We start from the raw sequence: 27128 nt of genomic DNA, 5'->3' as shown, positions 1-27128 counted from the left end.
AAACAAGTGAAAAATATATAATTTTAGTGCCATCTGTCAGCTGTGGCTCGTTGGTAGCTTATTTACCTCTGAATCAGAAAGTGGTGGGATCGAGTCTCACTCCAGGTGCTTCGGTACAGAACTCAGACTTGTTCTCATGTTGACTGATGTATTTTCCAACGTGACACCAGTGACTCCCCTTCTAAAGTACTTGCTCTGCTTCAAAGCGCGTTGGCACGTCCCGCGGCTGAGAAAGGCGCTTTTAAAACGCAAGATTTTCTTTTATTAAATATAAAGTAACTTGACAGGTCGAACCCTCTAAATTCTCTGTATCTATCACTCGAAATGCTTTCTTGAAGTCATGGTACTTTTTGCCTTAGTGTGAGCGACTGCAATCAGGAACGCATTTTAAGGATCAGGATCTCACACCTTGTTTCACCAGAGGGATTGTTATCGGCAGCGAGTTCACACTGGAGAAAAGTGCATTGGAATCTCGTTCCCGCCGATCTCCTCCTCCTCTCTCCCTCCCCCCCCACCCCCCCCCCCCACTCCCCTCTCTCTTTCTCTCTCCACTGTCAACTATCCATTGGAGCCCAACCCGTCCTCGACAGGTTTCAATTATTTCCCTCCGTGCTTCAATTCTCCTTTTCCCCCTTTAGACTGCGCGTGTTATTTTTACTGTCCTGTGTGAAAGTCGCAAGGACATAGACCACGATGGAATAATAATTCCCTGAGGATCGCAGTGAACTTTATAGGGAAAATGCTGAACTGAGGGTGTGCGGCAGCAACATCGAAACTGAAAGTGGTTTGAATCAGGAAGTGCTGAATCTGAACATGGCTTTCAGAGAACAGGTCCAGAGTTTGACCGAGGAGGCAATTTGTCCCATTTGTCTTGAATTCTTCACTGATCCCGTAATACTGGGTTGTGGACACAACTTCTGCCGCTCCTGTATCACCCAGTGTTGGGAAAAGAAGGAGAAAAACTCCTGCCCGGAATGTAGAGAGCAGTTTCCGGAAAGAAACCTCAGGGTAAATCGGGCCTTAGCGAATCTGGCCGAGAAAACTCGAAAATTAAAGCTGGATCCGAAAGAGAAGGAAAGTAAACTTCACTGTGAGGAACATCAGGAGGAACTGAAGCTGTTTTGTGAAACTGACAAGAAATTGATCTGTGTGATTTGTAGAGATTCGCGGGAACACAAATCTCACAACTTCCTGCCGATTAAAGAAGCTGTTGAAATCTACAAGGTAAAAGGGGAAAATATTTTCTAAGTTGATAGTTTTATCACATTTTCATGGTCTAACACTTCAATTCTGTGATTTTCTCTCCCAATCCCAGGGTCAGCTGAAATCTTCCTTAGATTCTCTCACACAGAAGAAATCGGCGGTTCGAGAAACGGAACAGAAACAGAAGCGGAAGATTTCCGAAGTCAGGGTAAGGTCTCCCTGTTCTGGTTTTCTGGGATCTCGGTCAGTTTTGCTCCCTTTATCGCGGGACATTAATTATGTTTCACATTTCATTTGGTAGGAACAGTCGAGCAGTCTGCAGACCCACATCACATCCGAGTTCACTAAAATGCATCAGATTCTCACTGAGAAAGAGCAGCGACTACTCAGAGATCTCAGGGAAGAAGAGGAGAGGATTCTCGAAAGAATGGAGAAAAACCTTCGAGCGATTGAGGAGAATTTAAATTCTATTGAGGAGAAGCTCTCAAAGTTGCAGAAACAGATGGAGCAAAAGGACGAGTTGATATTTTTAAAGGTGAGGGAATATATTGCGGGTCAGTTTCGTGAAACTTCACAGAGTCACAAAATAACTGATAACTGTGGAATAAATATTGAATTTACCGAATAAATAAAAACTGAGTTAAACAAATTTCTGTCTGTTTCGTGGCAGTTTTGCGGTCTCCCCGAAATAATCGACTTCCACATTGTCTGCAGATTCCCGGGAATACCTGTAACCTCCAGAGAATGATTTTTCTTGATCCCCACACTTGCTTTGTGATTATTTCCGTGTTGCCGAGTTTAATTTTCTCCTGGACCGCCCATTGTAACCCAGTTCCAGTTCATGTTGTGAGTGTGTCTGGAACGGTGTGTGACAGTCACTGTGTCTGTGAGCGGGACTGATGTTGAGTTCCAGTTTACTTTACTCTCCACAACCTTCCTACCAAAATGCATCACTTTACACTTCCGTCTTAAATCTAATATGCTCTGAGTCTGCTCATTTCACCAGCCGCCCTGCTTATGTACTCCTGAAATGTGTGCAGATCTGATTACCTCATGACAGAAACGGTGTAATTGAATTAGAGAGAGTGCAGAGGAGATTTACAAGGATGTTACCAGGACTAGAAAATTGCAGCTATGAGGAAAGATTGGAAAGGCTGGGGCTGTTCACCCTGGGACAGAGGAGGCTGAGGGGAGATCTGAGACATACAGAATTGTGAGGGGCCTGATAGAGTGGGTGGGGAAGGGCCTATTTACTTACCAGAGAGGTCAGTGACGAGGGGGCACAGATTTAAAGTGCATAGAAAAATGAGAGGGAAGATGAGGAAAAGGTGAAAGATCTGAAGGTGGATAAATCACCTGGACCAGATGGATTACACTCCAGAGTTCTGAAGGAGATAGCTGAAGAGATAGTGGAGGATTTAGTGGTGGTCTTTCAGGAATCTCTCGAGTCAGGGAGGGTCCCAGAGGACAGGAAAATCGCTAATGGAACCCCCCTGTTTAAGAAGGGAGTGAGGCAAAAGACAGGAAATTACAGGCCGATTAACCTGAACTCGGTCGTTGGTAAGATTTTAGAGTCCATTATTAAGGATGAGATTTCAGAATACTTGGAAGTGCATGGTAAAATAGGGCAAAGTCAGCATGGTTTCATCAAGGGAGGTCATGCCTGACAAATCTGTTAGAATTCTTTGAGGAGGTAACAAGTAGGATAGACAAAGGAGAGCCAATGGATGTTATCTACTTGGACTTCCAGAAGGCCTTTGACAAGGTGCCATGCAGGAGGCTGCTCAGTAAGATAAGAGCCCATGGTGTTAGAGGCAAGGCACTAGCATGGATTGAAGATTGGCTGTCTGGCAGGAGGCAGAGAGTGTGGATAAGGAGGTCATTCTCAGGATGGCAGCCGGTGACGAGTGGAGTTCCGCAGGTGTCAGTGTTGGGGTCACAACTTTTCACTTTATACATTAATGATCTAGATGAAGGAACTGAGGGCATTCTGGCTCAGTTTGCAGATGATACAAAGATAGGTGGAGGGACAGGTAGTATTGAGGAGGCGGGTAGGCTGCAGAAGGATTTGGACAGGTTAGGGGAATGGGCAAAGAAGTGGCAGATGGAATACAATGTGGGCAAGTGTGAGGTCATGCACTTTGGTAGGAAAAATAGAGGCATAGACTATTTTCCAAATGGGGAGAGAATTCAGAAATCTGGAGTGCAAGGGACTTGGGAGTCCGAGTCCAGGATTCTCTTAAGGTTAACTTGCAGGTTGAGTCGGTATTTAGGAAGGCAAATGCAATGTTGGCATTTATTTCGAGAGAACTAAATATAAAAGCTGGGATGTGCTGCTGAGGCTTTATAAGGCTCTGGTCAGAACACATTTAGAATATTGTGGGCAATTTTGGGCCCTGTACCTCAGGAAGGATGTTCTTGCCCTGGAGAGGATCCAGAGGAGGTTCACGAGAACGATCCCAGGAATGGAAGGCTTAACATATGAGGAACGTTTGATGACTCTGGGTCTATACTCGATGGAGTTTAGAAGTATGAGGGGGGATTTAATTGAAACTTACAGAATACTGAAAGGCCTGGATGGAGTGGACGTGGGGAAGATGTTTCCATTAGTAGGAGAGACTAGCACCCGAGGGCACAGCCTCAGAGTAAAGGGAAGACCTTTTAGAACAGAGATGAGGAGAAACTTCTTTAGCCAGAGAGTGGTGAATCTATGGAATTCATTCACAGAAGGCTGTGGAGTCCAGGTCATTGAGTGTATTTAAGACGTAGATAGATAGGTTCTCGATTGGTAAGGGGATCAAAGGTTACGGGGAGAAGGCGGGAGAATGGGGTTGAGAAACTTATCAGCCATAATTGAATGGCGGAGCAGACCCGATGGGCCGAATGGCCTAATTTCTGCTCCTATGTCTTATGGTCTAATGGTCTTATGGAAAAAAACGTTTACACCCAGATGGTTGTGGGATCTGGAACTCGCTGCCTGTAAGGGTAGTAGAGGCAGAAACCCTCAACTCATTTAAAAGCTGTCTGGATAGTAACATCAAGTGCTGTAACCTGCAGGCCTGTGGACCAAATGATGCAAAGTGCGATGAGGCTGGGTGACTTGTTTTTCATCTGGCGCAGACACGATGGGCCGAGTGGCCTCTTTCTGTGCCGTAAACTTTCTATGTTTCTAAATCTGTTACTGTGGTCCTCACTGTTCGTTATTCATTTATTTCAGGATGAAGCTTGTCGGGAGAGAAGGTAGGACATGTTTTCTGCTGAAACTCTGCACAAGTTGATAAAATAACTCAGAAAGGCTTTGTTATGAATTTCTTTTCTAGTTACCATCGCAACATTAAAGGGCGACAATAACTCTGCTTATGGTTTAAGTGCTAGTCTTTTATTGTGATGACATGCTTTATTGCAGATATTAAATTAGATTTCATATAACTGGTCTACATGATTGTATTAAATTACAAGATGCCATGCAGTCCTGAAGTACTCACTTGCAGGCTGCAGACTGCTGTTCGTGCGGCTGTGACCTTCCGACTGACCCTGAGAGAGCCACACCGTCCATGTTTCCATGGTGTCGACCATCCATGTCCCTGCAAGGCTCCTGACCAAACCGAAACAGTCACATGTTAAAGTGGGAATGGGTTTTGTTTTGATTCCAGTATAGAACCTTGACCTGCATCCTTAACACCGACAAGACAGACCCAGCAGAGGTGGCGGCACTGTGGTGTAAAGTTTGGAGGGAGTTGCCCTGGGAATACTTAACATCGACTCAGGACCCATTGGAGTTTCATGGCTTCGGGTAAAATATGGGCAAGGAAACATACTGATGATGACCACGTTCCCACACCATTTGCCAACCACACACCCCCCCCACCGCTCTCACCCACTCATCAGCTGATGAATCAGTACTCCTCCATGTTGAACGCCACTTGGAGGAAGCACTGAGAGTTGCAAGGGTGCAGAATATAGATTGGATGGGGCACTTCAATGACCATCACCAAGAGTGACTCGTTAATGCAACTCCCTCCATAACAGCACTGTGCGTGTACCTACACCATATGTGCTGCAGCAGTACAAGAAGGCAACTCACCACCAACATTCTAAGGTTCTAAGGGCAGTTAGGGATGGGCAGTAAATGCTGGCCTAGCCAGCAATGCCCACATCTCATGAATGAATTTTTAAAAATCGCCACTACTGGCCGAGCTGGTTCTGTCCCAAAGGACATAGCTGCTAGACTGGGTATGTGGCAGGTGGTGAGGGAACCAGCAAGAGGGTAAAAACATACTTGATCTCTTCCTCATCAATCTGCCTACCGCACATGCATCTGTTTATGACTGCAGCAGTATGAGTAACCACTGCACAGTCCTTGTGGAGATGAACTCCTGCCTTCACATTGAGGATACCCTCATTCAAAACTGAGCGTCCATGAGGCCCTGTTGGCCATTAGCAGCAGCAGATTTGTACTCAGCCACACTCTGTGACCTCATGGTTTGGCATATCCTGCACTCGACTATTATCACTAAGCCAGGGAATTAACCCTGGTTCAATGAAGAGTGCAGGAGGGCATGCCAGGAGCAGCACCAAGCATGCCTAAAAAGGAGGTGTCAACCTGGTGAAGCTACAACTCAGAGCTCCTTGCATGTCAAACAGCGTAAGCAGCAATGAATAGACAGAGATAAGCGATCCCACAACCAACGGATCAAATCAAAGCTGTGCAGTACTGCCGCATCCAGCGTTGCATGGTGGTGGCCAATTAATCAACAAATGTAAGGAGAAGGGTCCACAAATACCCCCACCCTCATTGATGGGGAGCCCAGCACATCAGTGCAAAAGATTAAGGCTGAAGTATTTCAGCCAGATGTACCCAGTGGATGACCCATCTCGCCCTTCTCCAGAAGTCCGCAGCATCACAGATGCCTGCCTTCAGCCAATTTGATTCACTCCACGTGATATCAAGAAATGGCTGAAGGCACTGGATACTGCAAAGGCTATGGGGCTTGACAATATTCTGGCAATAGTACTAAAGACTTGTGCTCCAGGACTTATCGCACCCCTAGCCAAGCTGTTCCAGTACAACTACAACACTGGCATCTACCTGGCAATGTGGAAATTTTCCCACTTATATCATGTAAACAAAAAGAGGGACAAATCTAACCTGGCCAAGTACTGCCCTGTCAGTCTACTCTCGATCATCAGTGAAGTGACGAAGGGTCTTCAAAAGTGCTAACAAGAAGCACTAACTTAGCAATAACCTTCTCACTGACGCTCAGTTTGGGTTCTGCCAGGGTTACTCAGTTCCTGACCTCATTACAATCTTGGTTCAAGCATGGACAGTAGAGCTGAACTCCAGAGGTGAGGTGAGAGTGACTGAACATTACATCATTTGACGGAGTTTGGCATCAAGGAACCCTAGCAAAACTGGAGTCAATAGTAATCGGAGGAAAACTCTCCACTGGTTGGAGTCATAACTGTTACAAAAGAAGATGGTTGTGGTTGTTGGAGGTCAATTATCTCAGTTCCAGGACATCACTGCAGGAGTTCCTCAGGGCATTGTCTTATGCCCAACCATCTTCAACAGCTTCATTATTGACCTTCCTTCCATCATAAAGTCAGAAGTGGGGATGTTCTCTGATGATTGAACGATGTTCAGCGCCATTTTTGACTCCGCAGATACTGAAGCACTCCATGTCCAAATGCAGCAAGTCCTGAACAATATCCAGGCTTGGGCTGACAACTGGCAAGTAACATTTTCCCCACACAAGTGCCAGGCAATGGCCATCACCCGCATGAGAGAATCTAGCCATCGCCCCTTAATATTCCATCCCTTGCTATTACCATTACTGAATCCCCCACTGTCAACATCCTGAGGGTTACCATTGAACCATTAAGCACAAACTGAACTGGACTAGCTATATAAATGCAATGGCTACAAGCACAAGTCAGGGGCTAGGAATCCTGCGATGAGTAACTCAGCCTGCCCATCACCTACAATCCACATGTCAGGAGCATGATGAATACTTTCCACTTGCCTGGATGAGTGCGGCTCTGATAACATTCAAAAAGTTTGACATCATCCAGGACAATGCAGCCCACTTGACTGACACCCCATCCACAATCATTAACTCTCTCCACCACCAACGAACAGTGGCAGCAGTGTGTACCATCTACACGATGCAGTGCAGGAACTCACCATTCCTCCTTAAACAACACCTTCCGAATCCATGACTGCTACCCCCTAGAAGGACACGGGCAGAAGATGTGTGGAAGCACCACTACTTGGAAGCTCCCCTGCAAGCCACTCACCATCCTGACTTGGAACTCTATCATCGTTCCTTCACTGTCGCTGGGTCAAATTCCTGGATCGCCCTCCCTTACAGCACTGTGGGTGTATCTGGACCACTTGGACTGCAGGGGTTCAAGAAGGCAATTCACGACGACCTTCTGCAGGGGCAGTTAGGGATGGGCAATAAATGCTGGGCTAGCCAGTGAAGCACACACCTCATGAATGATTGAAAAAAAATCAACACAACAGCAGAAACGTGTTTTAAGATATAAAGCAATATTGGCACCAAACCACAAGGAGGTATTAATACCAAAGATGAGGTACATTTTAAAACGTTTTAAAGGAAGAAAGAGAATTAGAGAGGCAGGAAAGTTTAGGGATTGAATTTCAGAGCTCAGGACCTCGGCAGCTGACGGTCCTGCTGCCAATGGTGGAGCGATTAAAATCAGGGATATTCAATTGGCCAGAAGTAGAGGAGGGCTGGTGTCTCGGAGAGTGGGGTTGATGTTTTCAGTCTTTGCTTTTATTCTACAAGCTTTGTTTGGAATACAGCAAGTGAACAGGCTAAATGTTTATCTTCTCCTGTGATCTGTGATATACTGGTAACTAATTTGTTATCATGCTGTTGGCCTTTTGCAGGACATCAGTGTTTCCATACTCTGCCCTTGCATTTCCAAGTTACCTTTTGCTCAGTTATAGAGAGAAATTTCACTTTCAATCACATTTGTTCTAATATGAAAAATGCTGAAATATATGAATGTTGGGGTAGCTTCACCATTTAAATCATGTTGAAAATGTTCAATTGGGATGAATTTACACCATCAATTCTTTAATATTTACAGGATTAGTGATGACATTAAGAAACTCTCAGTTGCAGACGCTGCGGCCCTGTCTATCGGAAAGTTCAAAGGACCTTTACAGTACACAGCTTGGAGGGAAATGATCAATTCCATTAACCCTGGTAAAAAATTTAAATTAATTTTCCTAACTATAATTCCAGTTGTGAAGGAAATAAATGGGCTCCAAAGTTCCAAGGGTGTGGGGAAAACAGGAAATTCAACGTTCCTCCAGTGAGGGGTTGTGGTAGTATGATCATCATAAGATCATAAGAAATAGGAGCAGCAGGAGGCCATTTGGCCCATTAGACCTGTTCTGCCATTCGAGAAGATCATGGCTCATCTAACTGTGGCTTTAACTGCCCTTTTTTCCTGTTCCCTATAGCCCTTAACTCCATTGTTGATCAAAAATCTGCCTAATTCTGCCCTGAGTATAAACAACAGCCTCTTCTCCATTGCTGTCTGTGGAACAGAATTCCAAAGGCTAAAATCCCTCAAAGCGAAGAAATTCCTTCTCATCTCTGTCTTAAAAGGGAGACAGAGCCCTAATTTATAAACTATATCCACTGCTTTTAGATATCCCCACAAGAGGAATCATCTTCCCACTAGTTACACTATCAAGCTCCCTCAGAATCATCTATGTTTCAATAAGATCACCTCTAATTTTTCTAAATTCAAGAGTAAATGCCTAAACTGTTCAACCTTTCTTCATCAGACAACTCCTTCATCCCAGGAATCAGCCTAGCGAACATTCCCTGAGCTGCTTCTCAGACATAAAAGAACTCCCTTTAGTAAGGAAACGAAAACTGTGAAGTTAAAGCTGCCATAGTCCCAGAGGATCATCGGTTGCACTCTCATTAGTGAGAGATGACTGGTGGTGAGTTTAACCTGAGGGTCACCACACCTCAGGTGTGGGGTGACGTTGAGAAGGCAGGGCCTTCATGGATGACCTCAGCCAGTACAGGGATTGTACTGTTGCATCACTCTGCATCACAAACCAGCCGTCCAGCCAGCTGAGTTATCCGACACCCAAACTGTACTGTTACTCTCAGCAATGACCTGTACAGCTATATCAAGAGTTCCCCACTATTATACTCCATCTCCCTTTCAATTAAGGCCAACATTCCATTGGCTTCCTAATTACTTTCTGTACCTGCATGGGGAGGTAGAAGGAAGCGAAGCTGATGCCGCAATCAGATCAACCACAATCTTATTGAATGGTGGAGCAGGCTCGCGGGCCCCGAATGGCCTACTCCTGCTCCTAATACTTCTGTTCTTGTGCTCACCTTTGTAATTAATATATAAGATACCCCTATACTCCAGCATTCTGCAACTTCTCTCCATTTAAATATTATTCTATTTTTTAATTCTTACTGACAAAGTGGACTACCTAATAATTTCCCACATTATACTCCAGCTGCCAATTTTTCCCACTTACTTCACCTTTCCATATTCCTTTGCAGACAATTTTAATCCCTCCTCACAACTAGCATCCTATTGCATCATCAGCAAATTTGGCTGCAATATAGTCAGTCTTTTTAATATGTCCTGTCTATAAACTGTAATTAGTTGAGGCCCAAGCACTGATCCTAGGTGCACTCCACCAGTTACAGTTTGCCAAACTGAAAATGACCCATTTATCCTGAATCTCTGTACCTGCTCATTATCCAATCCTCTATCAATGCCATTGTATCACCCCTAACACTTATCTTCTGCAGTAAACCTTTATTGATACTTTATCTAATGCCATTTGGAAATCAAAATACACTACATCTGCTGGTTCCCCATTATCCATCCTGCTTGTTACATCATCAAAGAGCTCTAATAAATTTGTCAAACATGATTTCCCTTTAACAAAACTATGTTGACTCTGCCTGATAATTTAATGATTTCTAAATGTCCTGCTACTACCTTTGAAATAATGGTTTCCTGCATTTTCCCAATGACAGATATTAGATTAACTAGCCTATAGTTCACTGATTTCTGTCTCCCTCCTTTCTTGAACAGTGGTGTTACATTCATGGCTTGCCAGTCCATTGTGACCTTCCCAGAGACGAGAGAATTTTGGAAGTTTGCAAACAGTGAATCAATTATCTCTGCAGTCACTGCCTCACAAACCCAACTATGCAAGTCATCAGGTCAAAATTTCTTGTCAGCCTTTAGTCCCATTATTTTCCTCCTACTTTTTCTCTGGTGATCTTGATTGTTTTAAATTCCTCTCTCCTTTTTGCCTTTGTTCCTCTATTATTCTTGGTATGCTTCTTGTGCCTTCTACTATGAAGAATACTTGTTCAATGTCTCTGCCATTTCCTGTTTTTCCACTATCGATTCCCCAGTCTCACCCTCTAAGGGGCCCACACTTACTATCGCAACTCTTTTTTTATGTATGTGTAGAAGCTTTTACTGTCTGTCTTTAGGTTTCTTGCGAGTTTCCTCTCATACTCCAATTTCTCCCTCGATTTTTTAGTCAATCTTTGCTGGTTTCTAAAATTTTCCAAATTTTCTGGCCTACCACTAATCATTGCGGCATTGTACATCTTTTATCACAATTTGATGCCACCATTACCTTCCTAAGTCAGCCACAGAGGCGAACTCTGTTCGTTGAGCCTTTCTTTCTCAATCAAATGTATTTTTGTTGAGAGTTATGAAATATCCCCTTAAATGTCTGCCACTGCTTCTCTACCAACTTGCCTTTAATCTATTTGCCCTGCCCATTTTAGCCAACACGGTCTTCAAACCCTTGTAATTGCCTGCATTTAAGTTTAAGGCATGAGTTTCAGACATAAATTGCCAATCCTAAAACTGAATGTGAAATTCTATCTTATTGTGATCTCTCTTAACTAGAGGATGTTTCACCATGAGGTCATTTATTAATCCTTTCTTGGTAGATATTACCAGGTGTAAAACAGCCTGTTCCCTGGATGGTTCAGGAGCATATTGTTCAAAGAATCTGTCCCAAATACAATCTACGAACTCATCCTCAGTCACCTTTTCCAATTTGATTCAGCCAAACGGTATGAAGATTACAACCGCCTACAGTTATTGCAGTATCCTTCTTACAAGCTCCCATTATTTTTATATTTACACTCTGTCCAACAGCTTAGCTACTTTCAGGAGGCATTTAAACCACTCCCATTAATGATTTCTTTCCCTTGGTGTTTCTTATCTCCACCCAAATTGTTACAACCTTTTGATCTTCGAAAACAAAATACTTTCTCACAACTGTACTGATCACGTTCCTTATTAACAGAGCTACCCGATCTCCTTTTCCTTTCCCCCTGTCCTTCCAAAATGCCACATACCCTTGAATATTCAGGTCCCAGCTGTGGACACTCTGCAACCATATCTCTGTAAAGGCCATCATAAAATAATTTATTTCCATTTGTGCTATCAATTCATCCATCTTGATACAAATTCTGTGTGCATTCTGATAAGGAGCTGTTATTTTGGTCTTTGGGCAATTTTTCCCTACCCTGGCCTTGTTGGCTGGTATACTCTTATGTTTGTAAGCTCTATCACTTCCTGTTACACTCTGTTTATCATCACCTGCAATGCTATCCTACACTATTGACTTGTCCTTTTTCTTCAATGTTCAAAATCTCACCGCACATGAACACTTCCTCCCCCTCCCCCACTCTTTAGGTTAAAGTCCTCTCCACAGCCGTATTTTACAATTTGCCAGGACACTGGTTCCAGCGTGGTTCAAGTGAAGGCCATTCTAATAGTTTCGCTCCGTTTTTCCCCAGCGTTGCTGCCAGTGCCCCATGAATTGAAACACATTTTTCCAACACCAATCTTTGAGCCACACATTCAATTCTCTGATCGTATTCACTCCATGCCAATCAGCGGATGCCTCAGGCAGAGATTATTACCTTTGAATTTAGTGCCTAACTGCACATACTCTCTCAGTAGAACCTCTTTCTTAGTCCTATCAATATGGGTATCCACGGGGACTATAAGAACTGGATGCTTTTCCTCCCACTCCAAGATCCTTGCCAGCCCTGAGAGGATTACTTTGACTCTGGCACAGGACAGGCAACACAGCCCTTGGAATGCTTGCACTTGCCTGAAGTGAAGAGTTTCTATCCCCCTAACTAACCTGTCCCCTTCTACAATGACATTCATTTTTGCATTTGGATAGCTTCCTGCACCACTGTGCCATAGTCAGTTTGCTCATCCTCCCTGCATTCATGCTCTCGTCCACATAAGGTGCACCGTTGACTTGTCCTTTTTCTTCAATGTTCAAAATCTCACCGCACATGAACACTTCCTCCCCCTCCCCCACTCTTTAGGTTAAAGTCCTCTCCACAGCCGTATTTTACAATTTGCCAGGATACTGGTTCCAGCGTGGTTCAAGTGAAGGCCATTCTAATATTTTCACTCCCTTTTTCACCAACGTTGCTGCCAGGGCCCCATGAATTGAAACACATTTGAATCTGTTGGACAATTGTAAGAGCTGGGCTTTCTTACCTGACTTTCTTCCCTTTCCCTGACCACTAAACAAATTGGAAATACCTAAGGGTGTCACTGCCTCCTGGAACAAAATGTGTTGGTAACTTTACTCCTCTCCAATGCATTGCACTGTCCAAATCACGGATTCCAGTGGATCAGCTCAGAGCTGAGGTTCCTCAAGCTGCAGACACTTACTGCAGATGTGGTTGCCGTGAATCAGACGGGTAGCGTCTGGTCCCCACCTGCTGCAACTGCAACACATCACCTGCCCATCTTTATTTCATTTTTATCGAACTGATTCGATTTCAACTGGCTCTGGTAGAACACAAACAGAGGAGTATAAGCATTTTATTGCTGTGTAAGTGCCATTTGATGTCATTGTCAACATCACATTCTACCACTTGCCTGAAGATTGAGAGTAGACTGTTGGATCTGTGATTGTCCGCATTGTATTTGTCCTGCTTTTTGTGGACAGCATGTACTTGGGCAATTTCGCACATTGTCGGTCAGATGCCTGTGTTGTAATTCGACTGGAACAACTTGGCTATGGGTGTCTCTAATTTTGGAGTTAAAATCTTCAGTTCTACAGCTGGGATGTTGTTAGTGCCCACTGCCTTTGCTGTTTCCAGTGAGTTCATCCCTTACTTGTGATCATGTGGATTCAGTTGCATCAGATGAATACTGGCCTCTGTGACATTGGCGACGTTGGAAGGAGACCAAGATGGATCATCTAGGTCATTGTTTCTCCTGCAGCTGTTGCCCTGATGTGAGATGTGGTGGTTACCACAAGTACTCAATCAGAGTTAAATCTGCTACGAGTGTGGCACGGATGCCGTTTCAAGGCTAAGAGACTGAAGCTCTATGCTCCCTTCTTAACAGTAGAAAACCAGAGGCTGCACTGGAAGAGGGATTTGGGTGTAAGATTAAAGAGATGTTTGTGCATTTGCCTAAATCCTTTGTCAGATCGCACATGGAGATTTTGGTGGCCTGCTCGTCTACTTTATCTCCATTATGAAGGGTGGCAGTAGGCCTCACATAAAAGGTTTGCAATCATAGAATGATAGAAAAGTTACAGTGCAATAAGAGGCCATTCAGCCCATTATGCCTGCGCCAGCCAAAGAACAAAGAATCTAGCCGCTCATTTTAATCCCAATTTCCAGCTCCTGATACGTAGCTGTGCAGGTTACAACAGTTCAGGTGCAGATGCAGGTACCTTTCAAATGATTTGAGCATTTCAGCTTAAATCACCAACAAGGCCAAGACTTCCAGATGCCCATCACCCTCTGGGTGAAAAATATTTTCCTCATTTCCCCTCTAATCCTTTTACCAATCACTGTAAATCTGTGCCCTGTGGTAACCAGCATCTGATACAGTTCCATCACAACGTCCCTGCCTTGGACTTCATTACCTCGTCCATTAAAGAAAAGCATTCCATATGCTTTCTTGACCACTGTACCCACCTGTACTGCCACCTTCCAGGACATGCGTATGCACACCAACGTCTCTCACTTCCTCAACCCCACCCCAAATGCATTACTCACACTTATCCGGATTGAATTCAATTTTCCCTCTCAACAAAACCATTGATATCATTCTGGAGATAACAGCTACCCTCTACACTTCCAACTGCATGGAAAATGTTCGTGTCATCGGCAAATTTCTTAATCATACCTCCCACATTTACATCCAAATCATTAATATATGCAACAAGCAGCAAGGGCTCCAACACTGAGCCCTGTCAAATACCACTGGAAACCATTATCCATTTGCAAAAATATCTATAGACCATGACATTTTGTTTCCTGTTGCTGAGCCAATTTTGGATCCAACTCGCCACCTTCCCTGTGCCCCATGTCATCTCACTTTCCTGACCAGTCTGTCATGTAGGACCTTGTCAAATGCCTCACTAAAATCCATGTAGACAACATTTGCTCCACTATCCTCATCCATCCTTCTTGTTGGTTCCTCAAAAATTTCGATTACGTCAGTAAGACATGATCTTCCTCTCCAAAACCATGCTGGCTATTCCTGATCAATCAATGCCTTTCTAAGTGACACTTTATCCTGCCTCTCAGAATTGATTCTAATAAGTTGCTCACAACTGAAGTCAGGCTGACCAGCCTATCATTTTCTGGCCAATCCCTCACAACCTTTTTAAATAATGGTACAATGTTTGCAGACCTCCAATCATCTGGTACATCACCTGTCTCTAGTGAGGATTGGAGAATAATCCTCAGGGTATCCGTTATTTCCTCCCTGGCTTCCTCTTGCTTCCTCTCTCACTATACTTATTTTAGCTAATATTTCACACTCCTCCTCTTGAACTAGAATGTCTGCATCATCCCTATCTTTAGTGATGACTGAGACAAAATATGCATTGAGAACCCTGCCCACATCCTCAGTATCAATGCACAGGTTACCATGTACATCTCTGATAGGCCCTACCCTTCCTTTAGTTATTATTTTGCTCTTAATGTACTGGCAAAACACCTTAGGGTTTTATATGATTTTACCTGCCAATATTTTTGCAAATCCTCACTTTGCTTTCGTAATTTACATATTTACTTCACCCCTGTACTTTCTATACTCCTCTAGACTTGCTACACTATTAGACTTTTTGTGACTGCCATGAGCCTTCTTTTTTTGTTTATCTTGACCTTTCTGCTTCTGCGAAACCAGGCGGCTTTGATTTGTCAGTATTACCCTTTTTTTTATGTGGACATGTCTACACTGTGCCCGTAGAACCTTGCCTATGAATAATTCCCACTGATTTGACAACATTTTCTCCTCTAATAACTCTATCCGGTCCACTTTCGCCAGTTAACCTCTCAACTTTGTAAAATTTGTCTCCCCCAATTTAGAACTTTAATTCCTGCTTTCTATTTGTCCTTTGCCATAATAGTGTTAAATCTAACTGTCTTATGGTCAGTATCTCCAAAATGGTCACCCACTGCTACTTCATCCACTTGCCCAGGTTCTTTTCCGAAGACTAAATCTAGAATTGTGCCCGCTCTTGTTGGGCTAGTTATGTGCTGGCTAAGAAAGTTCTCTTGACTGCAGGTCAAGAATTTTGTGCCCTCTGTGCCCTTCACACTATTCACATCCCAATTCATATTAGGGTAGCTAAAGTCTCCAAATATTGCCGTCCTATTGTTTTTGCACTCAGAAATTTGCCTACATATTTGCCCCCTTCCACTATTTGGGGGCCTGAGTACACTCCTAGTAGTGTGCCTGCCCCTTTTTTATTTCTGAACTCCACCCATCGGGCCTCATTTGATGCTTCATTTTGGATGTCATCCCTCCTTTCAGCCGTCATTGATTCTTGAACCGATAATGCTGCACCCCCACCTTTTTTATTCCACTCTCTACCGGGCCTGAAAACACTATATCAAGGGATGGTAATCTGCAATTTTTGCCCCTCCATAAGCCAAGTTTCTGTTATAGCGATGATATCATGCTGCAATGTGTCTAACCAAAGTGCAATGGACATCATTGAAGGATCGTTGCTTGTTTAGAGCATGAGGAGAGGGAGTGTAGATTGGACCTGTGCTGAGGGCAGTGAGGAGATCCATGAGAAGGATCAGCAGCTCTAACTGTCTTATGCAGGGTCCATGCAGGAAAAAGTTTACCTTGGTTTTGGGTGCCACAATGACTGATCACGGTCTTCCACTAAAGCTAAGGCCCATCTGAGACTGAGACTTGTAGGATTCTCTGTGACTGGAGGGTCAGGGGCCTTGCACCTCAGCAAAGCATAGTGCAGGTGAGGAACTCAGTGAGTGGACTACAGAGTAACCTCTAATCTTATTGGTGTGATAAAGATGTCCAGGGATATGCGATTATGATGTGTGAGTGGTGACCAGGGGTGCAGGAACATGATAATCTCTCATCAATGTGCATGGAGCAGCGATTTATAGGGGCCAAATGTTCTCATGTTGATGCTCCACAGCTGGTTCAGCTTGAAAGAGCTCTCTGCTAGGTCGGCTCCCCTTTGAGAGCAAGTGTCAGGGTTAGCAAGAGCCGGCCTCACGGAAGTCAAGATGGCGGCCATTGGCCTGGCCACAGGTGTATCACAGGCGGTGCTCTTATCTACAAATGGGTGAAAGGCAATGCCGGAGGCGGCTATGTAGATCCCAGGATCTATTTGCCAGCTTCTCCACAATGAGCTGCGGCCACAAGGGCTTGGAGGGAATCCAATGCTGATGGGGTTGAAAGTCACCCCCGCCTTGAACTTCTTTAATAATGGACCCTTCTAAGGCTTCACTTGGGATCAATGCATCAGCTTTCAGTCAGTGACACACAAGTGTATTCAGAATGCCCAATCAGGATAGTGCATCTCTGGAAAGTTTAGATTTGACATTCCTTCCAATGTGTTGTGTTCAGGACTTTGTCAGTGCATTGCTGAAATCGCAATTCTGCTTACAGGTGCCTGAGGTTGCAGGAGATGGTGCAGATCCTAATAAGCGCATTTGGCGCCAGGCTTCTGCATTTTATTATAGTTGGGCACATGCAAGGCTCAAACCAACAGGAGGGAAGATGTCACTACTGCAATTTAATTCTGCTGTCAAAAATAAAGGTACATTTGAGAAACCTATGGTCAGTAAACAAGAAGGTGCTGGGGCCTTCCACTCTGCAAAGGATAGTAAACCAAAAAGTTCAACAAATTGATTCTGGTAACTATCAGATTGGTATGAGCCTGTCTACCACATCATATTCCAGCTATAGCCTCTGCATGTGGTTCGGCCACATCCTGGCCCTCCCATCCCCTTCATTGTCCTTCTCATTGGAGCAGACATCTTGCTTCCCTGTGTCTCGCTCAGGCAACATGTCCCCCTTTTGTAACACGAGGCTGTGCAGGGTGCAGCAGACAATGATTATCTGAGACATTCTCAGTATGGGAAAGCACTGCCTGAGCCATCCAAACATCTGAACGTCATCTTTAGGTGCTCAATCACCTACTCAGTCAGGGACCTGTGTGGGTATAGCCATCATTGTAACTCCTCAGCAGTACTCTGCGGATGGTGAACTGGCATCATTAGCCATTTTTGCTGGGGGTATCCCTTATCCCTGAGGATCCTGCCCGGCAATCGCCGAGATAGTTCCTTTAATACCCTCCACCACCACCCCCCTTCCTCCCACTTCGAGGCATCTTACTTACTGATTAACTGCACGGTCAACGTCAGATTTGAAAAAATGGTGTGCGTCACCTTCCAAACTTCATCCGCCAACTTCTACCCTCCCCCCTGCCACCCACCAACTAACCCCATCACATTCACCCTCCAAATATCAACCTTCCACTCCCCTCTGTCACCCTTGAACCTCCCATCGTTCCACTGGGCATTATTCTGATCCACCTCCACATGCCCTCCCAACCCTGAGATCTGATGAGTACAGCCCCAACCTAAACAACCCCGCAAAACCTTTATTAACCCACCATGCAATAATATACACTTCCAACCCCAGTTGTTCAGTGAGATCCACTTGTCGGAGCCCATTCCCACGTGGTCAGTCTGCTGAGTGACTTCCTGTGACTGACCACGTCACGCTTTCCTGGCTGCAGCAACACTGTCCTTGTGGCTGTGGCTTTATATACCTTTATGACCCTGGTCCCTTGATATATAAGTTAATACCTTGATTCGAGTCATCCAATTGTTTTTCATGCCTTATCAGCCCCTCCACCTGCATGTGGCCTTTTCCTGCTCTCAGCAGGGGATATCTCCAGGTGTATGGCAGCTATGGATGTAATATCTGTATCTTGATAAGGCATGAAGAAAGCTATTCACACATATCCAGAGAGGCCATTGTCTATGAAAGTTGCTGTAGACGGAGTGTCTGTTGGTGAGCCACCACCTCAATGACATGTCCTGAAATGTCTGTGTGTGCCCCTGTTTAGTTAAAACTGTCTTTATTTTTAAACAGTTCAATAAGAGTTTCAGAAAGAGTAATCCTTGTTTGGATGGTAACGCAATATGTGAAAATCAGACAGTAAATCAGTAACTCAGTTTACATCGTGCTCAATATCAATCTCCATTTGAGTTTATGGAAACAGATATTGAGTGGAATGTGTTCCGAGCTGCTACTTCAGTGTTGTCCGTGTCACACAGCCTTCCATAACAAATTTCACCCCCTCCCCCTGTGTCTCCTTGTCACCTTGGAGCATCTGTTGGTGACTCTTGATCGCCTTCTGGATTAGGAAATCAGGATAGTGAACTTGTCCCTCATGTGCAAGTGCACAGGTGTAGAAAGGAGCAGTTTCAGCTGCAGTGTTTACACCAATGAGCACTTCAAATAGGCCTCTGGAGGAGTAATTACTGCATTTCTGGACACCACACTTTAGGAAGGATGTCAAGTCATTGGAGAGGGTATAGGGGAGACTTAACAGCACAATAGCACTGATGAGGGACTTCAGTTTACAGGGTAGTTGGATAAGCTGGCAATGCTCTCCCTATAACAGAGAAGTTTAAAGGGAGATTTAATGCAGGAATTTGAATTATGAGGGTTTTATTGAGCAGGTCAGGAGAATCTGTTTACTCTGGTAAGTGTGTCTGTAACTAAAGGCTATGATTTAAAATAATCACCAAAAGAATTAGAGGGGTAATGAGCAAAAATGAAATCTCACAGACTATGTTCATGATCTGCAATTCATTGTCTGAAAATGTGGATTCCACAGGAACTTTCAAAAATGAATTGAAGATGTTCTTAAATGGACTAATATGCAGGGTTCCGGACAAAAAGCTGGACTAGAAGATTAAATTGGACAGCCTGCACAAGTACGATGGGCTGAATGGTCTCCTTCTGCGCTATAAGATTCCGTTATCTAGTCCAACTCATAATTGGGCTGGGATGTTTTTAAGGGGCTAGGGCAGTCCCAAAAACAGGTGTTAGGCAACATCCATCTGCTAATGTTGGTGCTGTTTTAGGACGCTGTCCAAAAATTGGGATGTCCTGAGACTCGAGCCCTGAGCCTTGGGTTTCCTGGACATGGATGTGTGCGGCAGTGAAAAGCTGAGCACATTTATTTTCCTGTTTACAATATGGAGATGGGGGAGGAAGCAGTGTTTTTCTCAGCTCCTCAATGCTCCTGGCCACACTGTATGACACAATGCCCACACCCCTCCCACTGCTGCCTGGCCACTTCACACTCTACGCTCACCACCCACTGTCTCCCCAATATCACCCACCCAAATCTGCACTTGCTCCTCCCGCATCTCTGCTCTCTCCCCTCCCCCACTCTCTATACTCACCACCCACTCCCTCTTCCCCCCCAGTCCTCTCTTCCTCGCTTTCTTGCTCCCATGCACCCTCTGCCTCCCCCCCACTGCACATTTTCCTCACAACCCTCCTTCCTCACCTTCTTTCTCTCTCTCATCTCAAATTCCTGGTCCCCTGCTCCCCTCCACCTCGCTTTCCGTGCCCTCTGTTCTCTCCCTCCGCCCATTCCTACACATGCTCCACTCCAAGTCCACCCCTCTCTCACTCACTTCCCTACAGTTTGTCTTCCCTCCCCATTCCTCACTGCCTCCCTCATCTCGGTCCCATACTCTCCCTGTCCTCCCCGTCCCGCACACTGTCCCTCGCAATTCCCCCTCCTTTCCCTCCAGCTTTCTTTCTCCCCTTCCTTTCCCTTGCTCTCTCTCCGCTCCACCTACCAACCTCTCTCCCCTCCCCCTTCCACCATCTCAGCGCGCCCCTTCCAGCATTGTCACTGTTCCCTCCAGCTAACTCTGGCTCCACTCTGTCCACTCACTGACCACACCCCCACCCCTCTCAATCTCTCACTCCGTCATCACCCTTTCTCCCTCCCCTCCCCCTCCCTCTCCTCCCCCTCCCTCTCCCCTCTCTATATTCACACGTTTTTTCTCTCTCTCTCTCCCAATCCCGCTCCTGTGTTTGGGTTGCTGAGCTGTAACTAGTGGAGTGACACAGGGATGAGCGCTGGGAACTCAACTATTTACAATCTATATCAATGACTTGGATGAAGGGACCGAATGTCTGGTAGTTAAATTTGTTCAGGACACAAAGATATTAGGAATTTAACTTGTTAAGAGCTCATGAAGAGTCTACAAAAGGATTTAGATAGATTAATTGATAGTTAACTTAGTGGTTGGATTATAATGTCCAAATTCATGAACTTGTCCACTTGGCAGGAAGAATACCAAGGCAATGTATTATTTTAATACAGAGGATGATTAAAACTATATCGTTAGAGTTCTGACTGTGTATTTTCGGTGTGGAGCGATTGTAAGTTCACACCTGTGGGAATAACCTTTGTGTTGTCTGGAGATTGTAACATTTAAGGTTCAGAATGTCCCAAGGGTTGATACATTCAGATCCTGTCTCAGGGCAAGGGGGCTGAACCCTGCTGGGAGATCACAGGTTAACAGGTGAATTCAAAGGTCAGTGAACAACCATTTGTGTTCACTTGTATTGAGTTTAAAAAGTTGGGCGCAGCAGTTGGCGCAGCAGCTCAGCTGAGGTGCTGGGACCGTGCCTGTGTTGAGATGCTGGAGTGGAACTGCTGTCAGCAGGTTGTAGTTTGCCCTACAAACTACCAGGAGACTCAGGTACAGGCCACGATCTTTCATTAGTGATTCAAGCATACGTAGGGAGAGATAGCGTTGGGCAGTCCTAGACCGAGCTGTGCAGATTACAGCGAAATTTTCTATACACAATTAGTCACAGACTCGTAATCTAATCTTGTCAATTTACAATCACATGCTTAAAGAGGCCTTCGGATTTTGTCACTTATTTCCCGTGTGTACAGATACTCAACATTGTTCTCATCCTCGCAAGACCACCATCTCTTGCTGACTGTGCAGGAGTCTGTGCCTCCTGACTTCAACAGCCACTCACTCCCTGGCCTTGTTCTTTGTTCTACTGCCTTGCCCATCTCCTTTCTTCTTCTGTCTGAAACACATCTGCTATTCTCCCGTTCTGCTTTTCTGCTTATATTTTATTGTTACTAACAGGCAATTCTAACTAAAATTGTTTAACCCTTTCAAGATACTGGAGTAGATTTAGTCTTGGCAGGAGTAGATCGTGCAGCCCTTCCAGCCCACTCTGGCATTCAATGAAATCATGGCTGCTGATCTACTTCAACATCATTTTCCTGCACTATCCCCGTATCCATTGATGTTTTTAATATGTAGAAAACTATCCATCTCAGTCTTGCGCATACTCAATAACTGAGCCTCCACAACTGTCTGGGACAGAAACTTCCAAAGATTCATCACCCTCTGAGTGAAGAAATTCCTCCTTATCTTGGTCTTAAATGACCTGCACCTTAATCTGAAACTGTGTCCCCTAGTTCTCGACCGCACCACCACCGCAACCAGGGAAACATCCTTGCTGCATTTATTCTGTCAAGTCATGTCAGAATTTTGTATGTTTGAATGAGATCACCATTCCTTTTTCTAAACTCCAGAGAGCAAAGGTCCCGTCTATTTAATCTTTCCTCACAGGACTGAAAGGTCCGAGGAATACTCTGGTACAAAATTTCAACACTCGGAGTCCAGATGCAATCAATATTCAAGTGGTTCCTTTATTACACATGTGGGCAGCTAACGCTGGGCAATCCAGGCACTTCTCCACCGATGTTCAAATGAGCACAGTTAATATATTTTTTACTACCAGTTACAACTTAATGGTGCTAGTTAGACAAAGGCCACAGCACAATAATCTGATCATTGAGTTCTTGTACAGTAATTGTAGTGCAGAGACTGGGCATTGTCCTTTTGGGAGACAACAAAGAATGTGCGTTTGTTCTAGACAAAAGGTTTACGGGGGCTGACTGGGTGTGGTTCGAGGCTATCAGACGGTGTTAAATGGCCTTCCCCATGTCTTGATCGAGTCATCCTGAGTCCCTGCCCATGTGTGTCTCCCATTTCCTAATTGCAAATTTACAGCTGAGCTCTTTGTACAAGTTTTTAGCTTTCATGTAAGGCTGTGATTGTCTGTGTATGATTTGGCCCCTGAAAAAAAAACATATTTTCTGCATCTTCAGGACAATCCCTCCATTCCAGGAATTTATTTGTGAACCGTCATTACACTCAGTCTATGGCAAATATACCTTTCCTCATGTTCGGAGACCAAAGCTGCACATATTAGTCCAGATGCAGTCTCACCAAGGCTATATATAATTGTAGTAAGACACCTTTATTCCTGTAACCAAATCATCTTGCAATAAAGGCCAACATAGCATTTGCCTTCTAAATTCCTTGCTGTACCGGCTTTCAGTGACTCATGAACTTGGACACATAATTCCCTTTTATGCTTAACATTTCCCTGCCTCTCTCCATTTAAGAAATACCCTACATTTCGGTTTGCCCACAGAAGTGGATATCCTCACATTTCTCCACCTTGAATTCCATCTGCCACATTTTTGTCCACTCACTGAGCCTCTCCAAATCTCCTTCAATCATCTCTGCATCCTGCTCACAACTGACACTTCCATCTGCAAACTTGGAAATATTACATTTAATCCCAACATCCAAATCATTGATGTGGATTGTGAATATCTGGGGCCCAAGCACCTATCCTTGCGCTACCACACTAGTCACAGCCTGTTCACCTGGAAATGACCCATTTATTCCTAATCTTTATTTCCTGCCCATAAACCAGTTCTCAATCCATGCCAGTACATTCCACCAAATTGCATTTGCTCTGATTTTGTTTGCACACCTCTCTTGTGGGACCTTATCAAAAGCTTTCTGAAAATCTGAATAAACGACATCCTCCAGTTACCCCTTCCCTATTCTCCTAGTTATATCCTCCAAAAACTCCAACAGGGATTTGTTAAACGTGATTTCCCTTTCATCAAGTCCATGTTGGTTTTGCCCAAGCTTCCCATTATTTCTAAGCGTCCCGTTATCACATCCTTTATTTTAGGCTCTTGCATAGCCCCTATGACTGATGTTAGGCTAACAGGTCTGTAATTCCCTGTTTTCTCTCTTCCTCGTTTCATAAATAGTGGGGTTACATTTGCCACCTTCTAATCTGCAGGAACAATTCAAAAGTGTCTCAAATTTTGAAAGATGACCACCAATGCACCGACTTTCTCTACAGCCACCTCATTCAACATTCTGGGATGTAGATCATCAGGTCCAGGGGATTTATCTACTTTAAGTCCCATTAATTTCTCTCATACTTTCTTTTTAACTAATAATATTTGTTGCAGTTCCTTGTTGATATTTGTCCTTTGATCCTCCATTATTCCGGGGGGGGGGGGGGGGGGGGGTTTAATGGTGATAATTGACATTTGGGCAGATTATGAGCAATTTCATGTGATTTGCCTTGCTTGTGTCTGTCATTAAACATGTGGTTTGTGGTGTGTTCGACCGCAGTTTTCCTGTTAATTAATGTTTACCTCATGTTAATTCTTTATGTTAGAATATAAGAGATAATATTATCTGTTTGCATTGTTGACTCTTGGTGAGTAAAATTCTTCTGTTTGTTTCAAAACATGGAATCTTATGGATTTATCCTCTTAGCAAGCAAATGGGATTTCAAATTTGGTCGACTAACATAAAAAAGTTAATGGTCACTAATCAGATGATAACCAAATTTGAGGGTCTTGCCTGGGACTGTAACACATTTTGGGGTCTGGCCTCGCAATATACCAAGGGAGACAGCTAAACTCTACAGTAGAGAGGGATCTGGACAATCTGGTACATGAATCACAAAAATTACTTTGCAGGTACAGCAAGTGATTAGGAAGGTAAATGGAATGTTCATGTTTATTGCAAGAGGAATCGAGTATTAAACTATGCAATTGTTGCTACAGCTGTACAGGGTCTTAGTGAGACTGCATCTGAAGTCTGTGTACCATTTTGATATCCTTACTTAAGAAATGAGATAGTTACATAAGACGCAGTTCAGAGAAGATTCGCTCGACTGATTCTTGGGATGAATGGATTATCTTATGATAAAAGGTTGAACAGGTTTGGCCTTTACTCATTGGCGTTTAGAAGGATGAGAGGTGATCTTACTGAAACGTGTAAGACGCTGAGGGGATTTGACAAGGTGGATGCCAAGAGGACATTTACCTTGGAGAGGCATCTGGAACTAGGGGGCAGTTTTAAAATTAGGAGTCTCCCATTTAAGACTGAGATGAGGAGAATTTGTTTTCTGTCAGAGGGCGGTAAGTGTTTGGAATTCTCTTCCCCGGTAAGCAGCGGAGGCTGGGTCATTGAATATATCCAATCAGATCAGCCATTATCTCGTCGAATGGTCGAGCAGGCTTGAGGGACCGAATGGCCTACCCCTGCTCCTAATCATAGCGTTCTTGTAATTTAATTTTCTTTGGTACCTTACAGGATCAGATTGTAAACAATCTGTGTGGTGACATTTTCATACCTGTTTCGCAGAAGTATCACTCCCCACCTACTCTCTCCAGCTCTCTTTCTCTCCAGCCGGATGTTTCCTCCCCCTTTTCTCCCAAACCTTATCTTTCCCCTTCCCGCTCTCCTCACAATCTCTCTTCCCTCTCTCATACTCTCTCTCTCCCTGCGTCACTATCTCTTTCCACACCCTGTCACTCATGCTCTCCCTTCCTTACGCTCTCCCTCTTCTCCCCCATCCTTCTCTCCGCCCACACTTTCTCACTCCCCTTGTCCCCACACTCTGTCACTCACCTCCCACTCTCCTTTTCTCTTTTCCTCTTTAACTTCTGCTCTCATTATTACCTCTGCCCTTCCCACAATCTTTCTCTCTCCCCTTCCACACACACTCTCCCTCTTCCTGCCATGCACTCACCCTCTCAACAATGCTCCTGCTCGATCTAATATCAGTCCCTCCCACCCTCTACCTCCATTCCCCACCCATTGTCCCTGTCATGCCCATTTCGCCCTCTCATCCACCGACCCAGACACTCTCTCTCGTTCCACTCCTTCCCCCTTTCCTCACCATTCCGCTATACCTCTCCCAGGCCCTCCCCTCCTCCCACGCTCTCCCTTTCCTCTTCTGCACTTTCGCCCCTCCCCGTTCTGCTTTCGTTCACATTCTCAGCAGTCTCCCACTCTCTCTGAGACCTTCACATTCTCTCTCCCACCTTTGTAAGCCCTCCCCTTCTCTCTTTTTCACTCTGCCCGATTTGCGTTCACCCTCCAGTTCTTGCTCGTTCTCTCTCTCACGCCTTAAAACTCTCCCTGCCGCCCTGCACTCTCTACCTCTCCATCTTGTTCTCCCTCTCACACCATCACACTCTCCCTGCCCCCCTGCACTCTCTACCCCTCCATCTCGTTCTCCCTCTCACACCATCACACTCTCCCTGCCTCCCTGCACTCCCTCTCTCTCTCCCTCTCTCTCTCTCCCTCTCTCTCTCTCCACCTCCCCCTCTGCTCTCTCTCCCACTTCCTCCCCCCATCTCCCCCTCCGGGCTCCTTCCTCACACTCTCTCCCCCTCCCCAGCCCCTCTCTCTAAATCATTGACTGTGTTATTTGAACTTTCCCCCAGCTCCAGCCTCTCTGACTCTGGATCTGAACACAGCGAATCCCCGGCTCATCCTGTCTGAGGACCGGACCAGTGTGAGACACGGAGACAAACGGCAGCCGCTCCCTGACACCCCGGAGAGGTTTGATCCCTGGGTCTGTGTCCTGGGATCAGAGGGATTCACATCAGGGAGACATTACTGGGAGGTGGAGGTGGGGGAGAAGACTCGGTGGGGGCTCGGAGTGGCCCGAGAGTCTGTGAACAGGAAAGGGGGAATCTCCCCAAGACCCGAGTCCGGATTCTGGTTTGTGAGGCTGGATCCCGGAAGAGGTTATTTAGCCGCCACCTCCCCCTCTGAAACCCCCCTCACCCCGAGTGTGAATCCCCGGAAGATCGGGGTTTTCCTGGACTATGAGGGTGGACAGGTGTCATTTTACAATGCGGACAACATGTCCCATCTCCACACTTTCACCCACACTTTCACTGGGAGAATCTTTCCCATCTTCAGTCCGGGACCGAATGACGACGGGAAAAACTGGGCACCGCTGAGAATCTGCGGGATTCAAGGTCACTAACAGATCCATCCCATAATTTCACACCGTCTCCCTGCCTCCTGCCAGCTGTAAACTGATGGGTGTGGGTCTCAGTCACAGGTGGAGAGAGAAGCCAGGTTAACATTCCGGGTATAAACCCTGTATGGGAACTGGGAACTGAAAGATCAGCGAGGACCTCTGTAGGGCTGGGGGAAAGAAGGAGGGGGAGAGAAGAAACAAATAGAAGCTCAATTGTAGAGAGGAACTTACTGGGTAGAATGAGCTGTGAACTGCAGGAACCCGGTGACCTTCCTGCCTGTAATGTTGCTCCACAGGCGGAAGGTGGTGGGACATCAGCTTGTTTGAGATGAATCAGTTCAGTGATTCTCAAACTGGGGTCC

General features: G+C 45.1%; 1 protein-coding gene across 1 annotated transcript; it reads left to right on the top strand.

Annotated features, from left to right (window-relative positions):
- Positions 1-790: 790 nt before the first annotated feature.
- On the top strand, positions 791-27128 carry LOC144695713 (zinc-binding protein A33-like). Its single transcript, XM_078566670.1, has 6 exons — positions 791-1224; positions 1316-1411; positions 1505-1738; positions 4421-4443; positions 8323-8441; positions 26219-27128. Exons 1-6 carry the CDS (start codon positions 814-816, stop codon positions 26767-26769), a joined length of 1434 nt encoding a protein of 477 aa, XP_078422796.1. The 5' UTR covers positions 791-813; the 3' UTR covers positions 26770-27128.

The sequence above is a fragment of the Cetorhinus maximus genome, chromosome 21, assembly GCF_964194155.1.
Source record: "Cetorhinus maximus chromosome 21, sCetMax3.hap1.1, whole genome shotgun sequence".
Taxonomy (NCBI): Eukaryota; Metazoa; Chordata; class Chondrichthyes; order Lamniformes; family Cetorhinidae; genus Cetorhinus; species Cetorhinus maximus.
The sequence above is the reverse complement of the archived record's forward strand: the minus strand, read 5'-3'. Positions and strand labels throughout refer to the sequence as shown.

Coding starts and splice junctions, on each gene's coding strand:
- LOC144695713 (XM_078566670.1), top strand. CDS start 814: ATGGCTTTCAGAGAACAGGTCCAGAGTTTGACCGAGGAGGCAATTTGT. Junction 1,412..1,504: donor GGAAGATTTCCGAAGTCAGG/GTAAGGTCTCCC, acceptor TTCATTTGGTAG/GAACAGTCGAGCAGTCTGCA. Junction 8,442..26,218: donor GATCAATTCCATTAACCCTG/GTAAAAAATTTA, acceptor ACTTTCCCCCAG/CTCCAGCCTCTCTGACTCTG.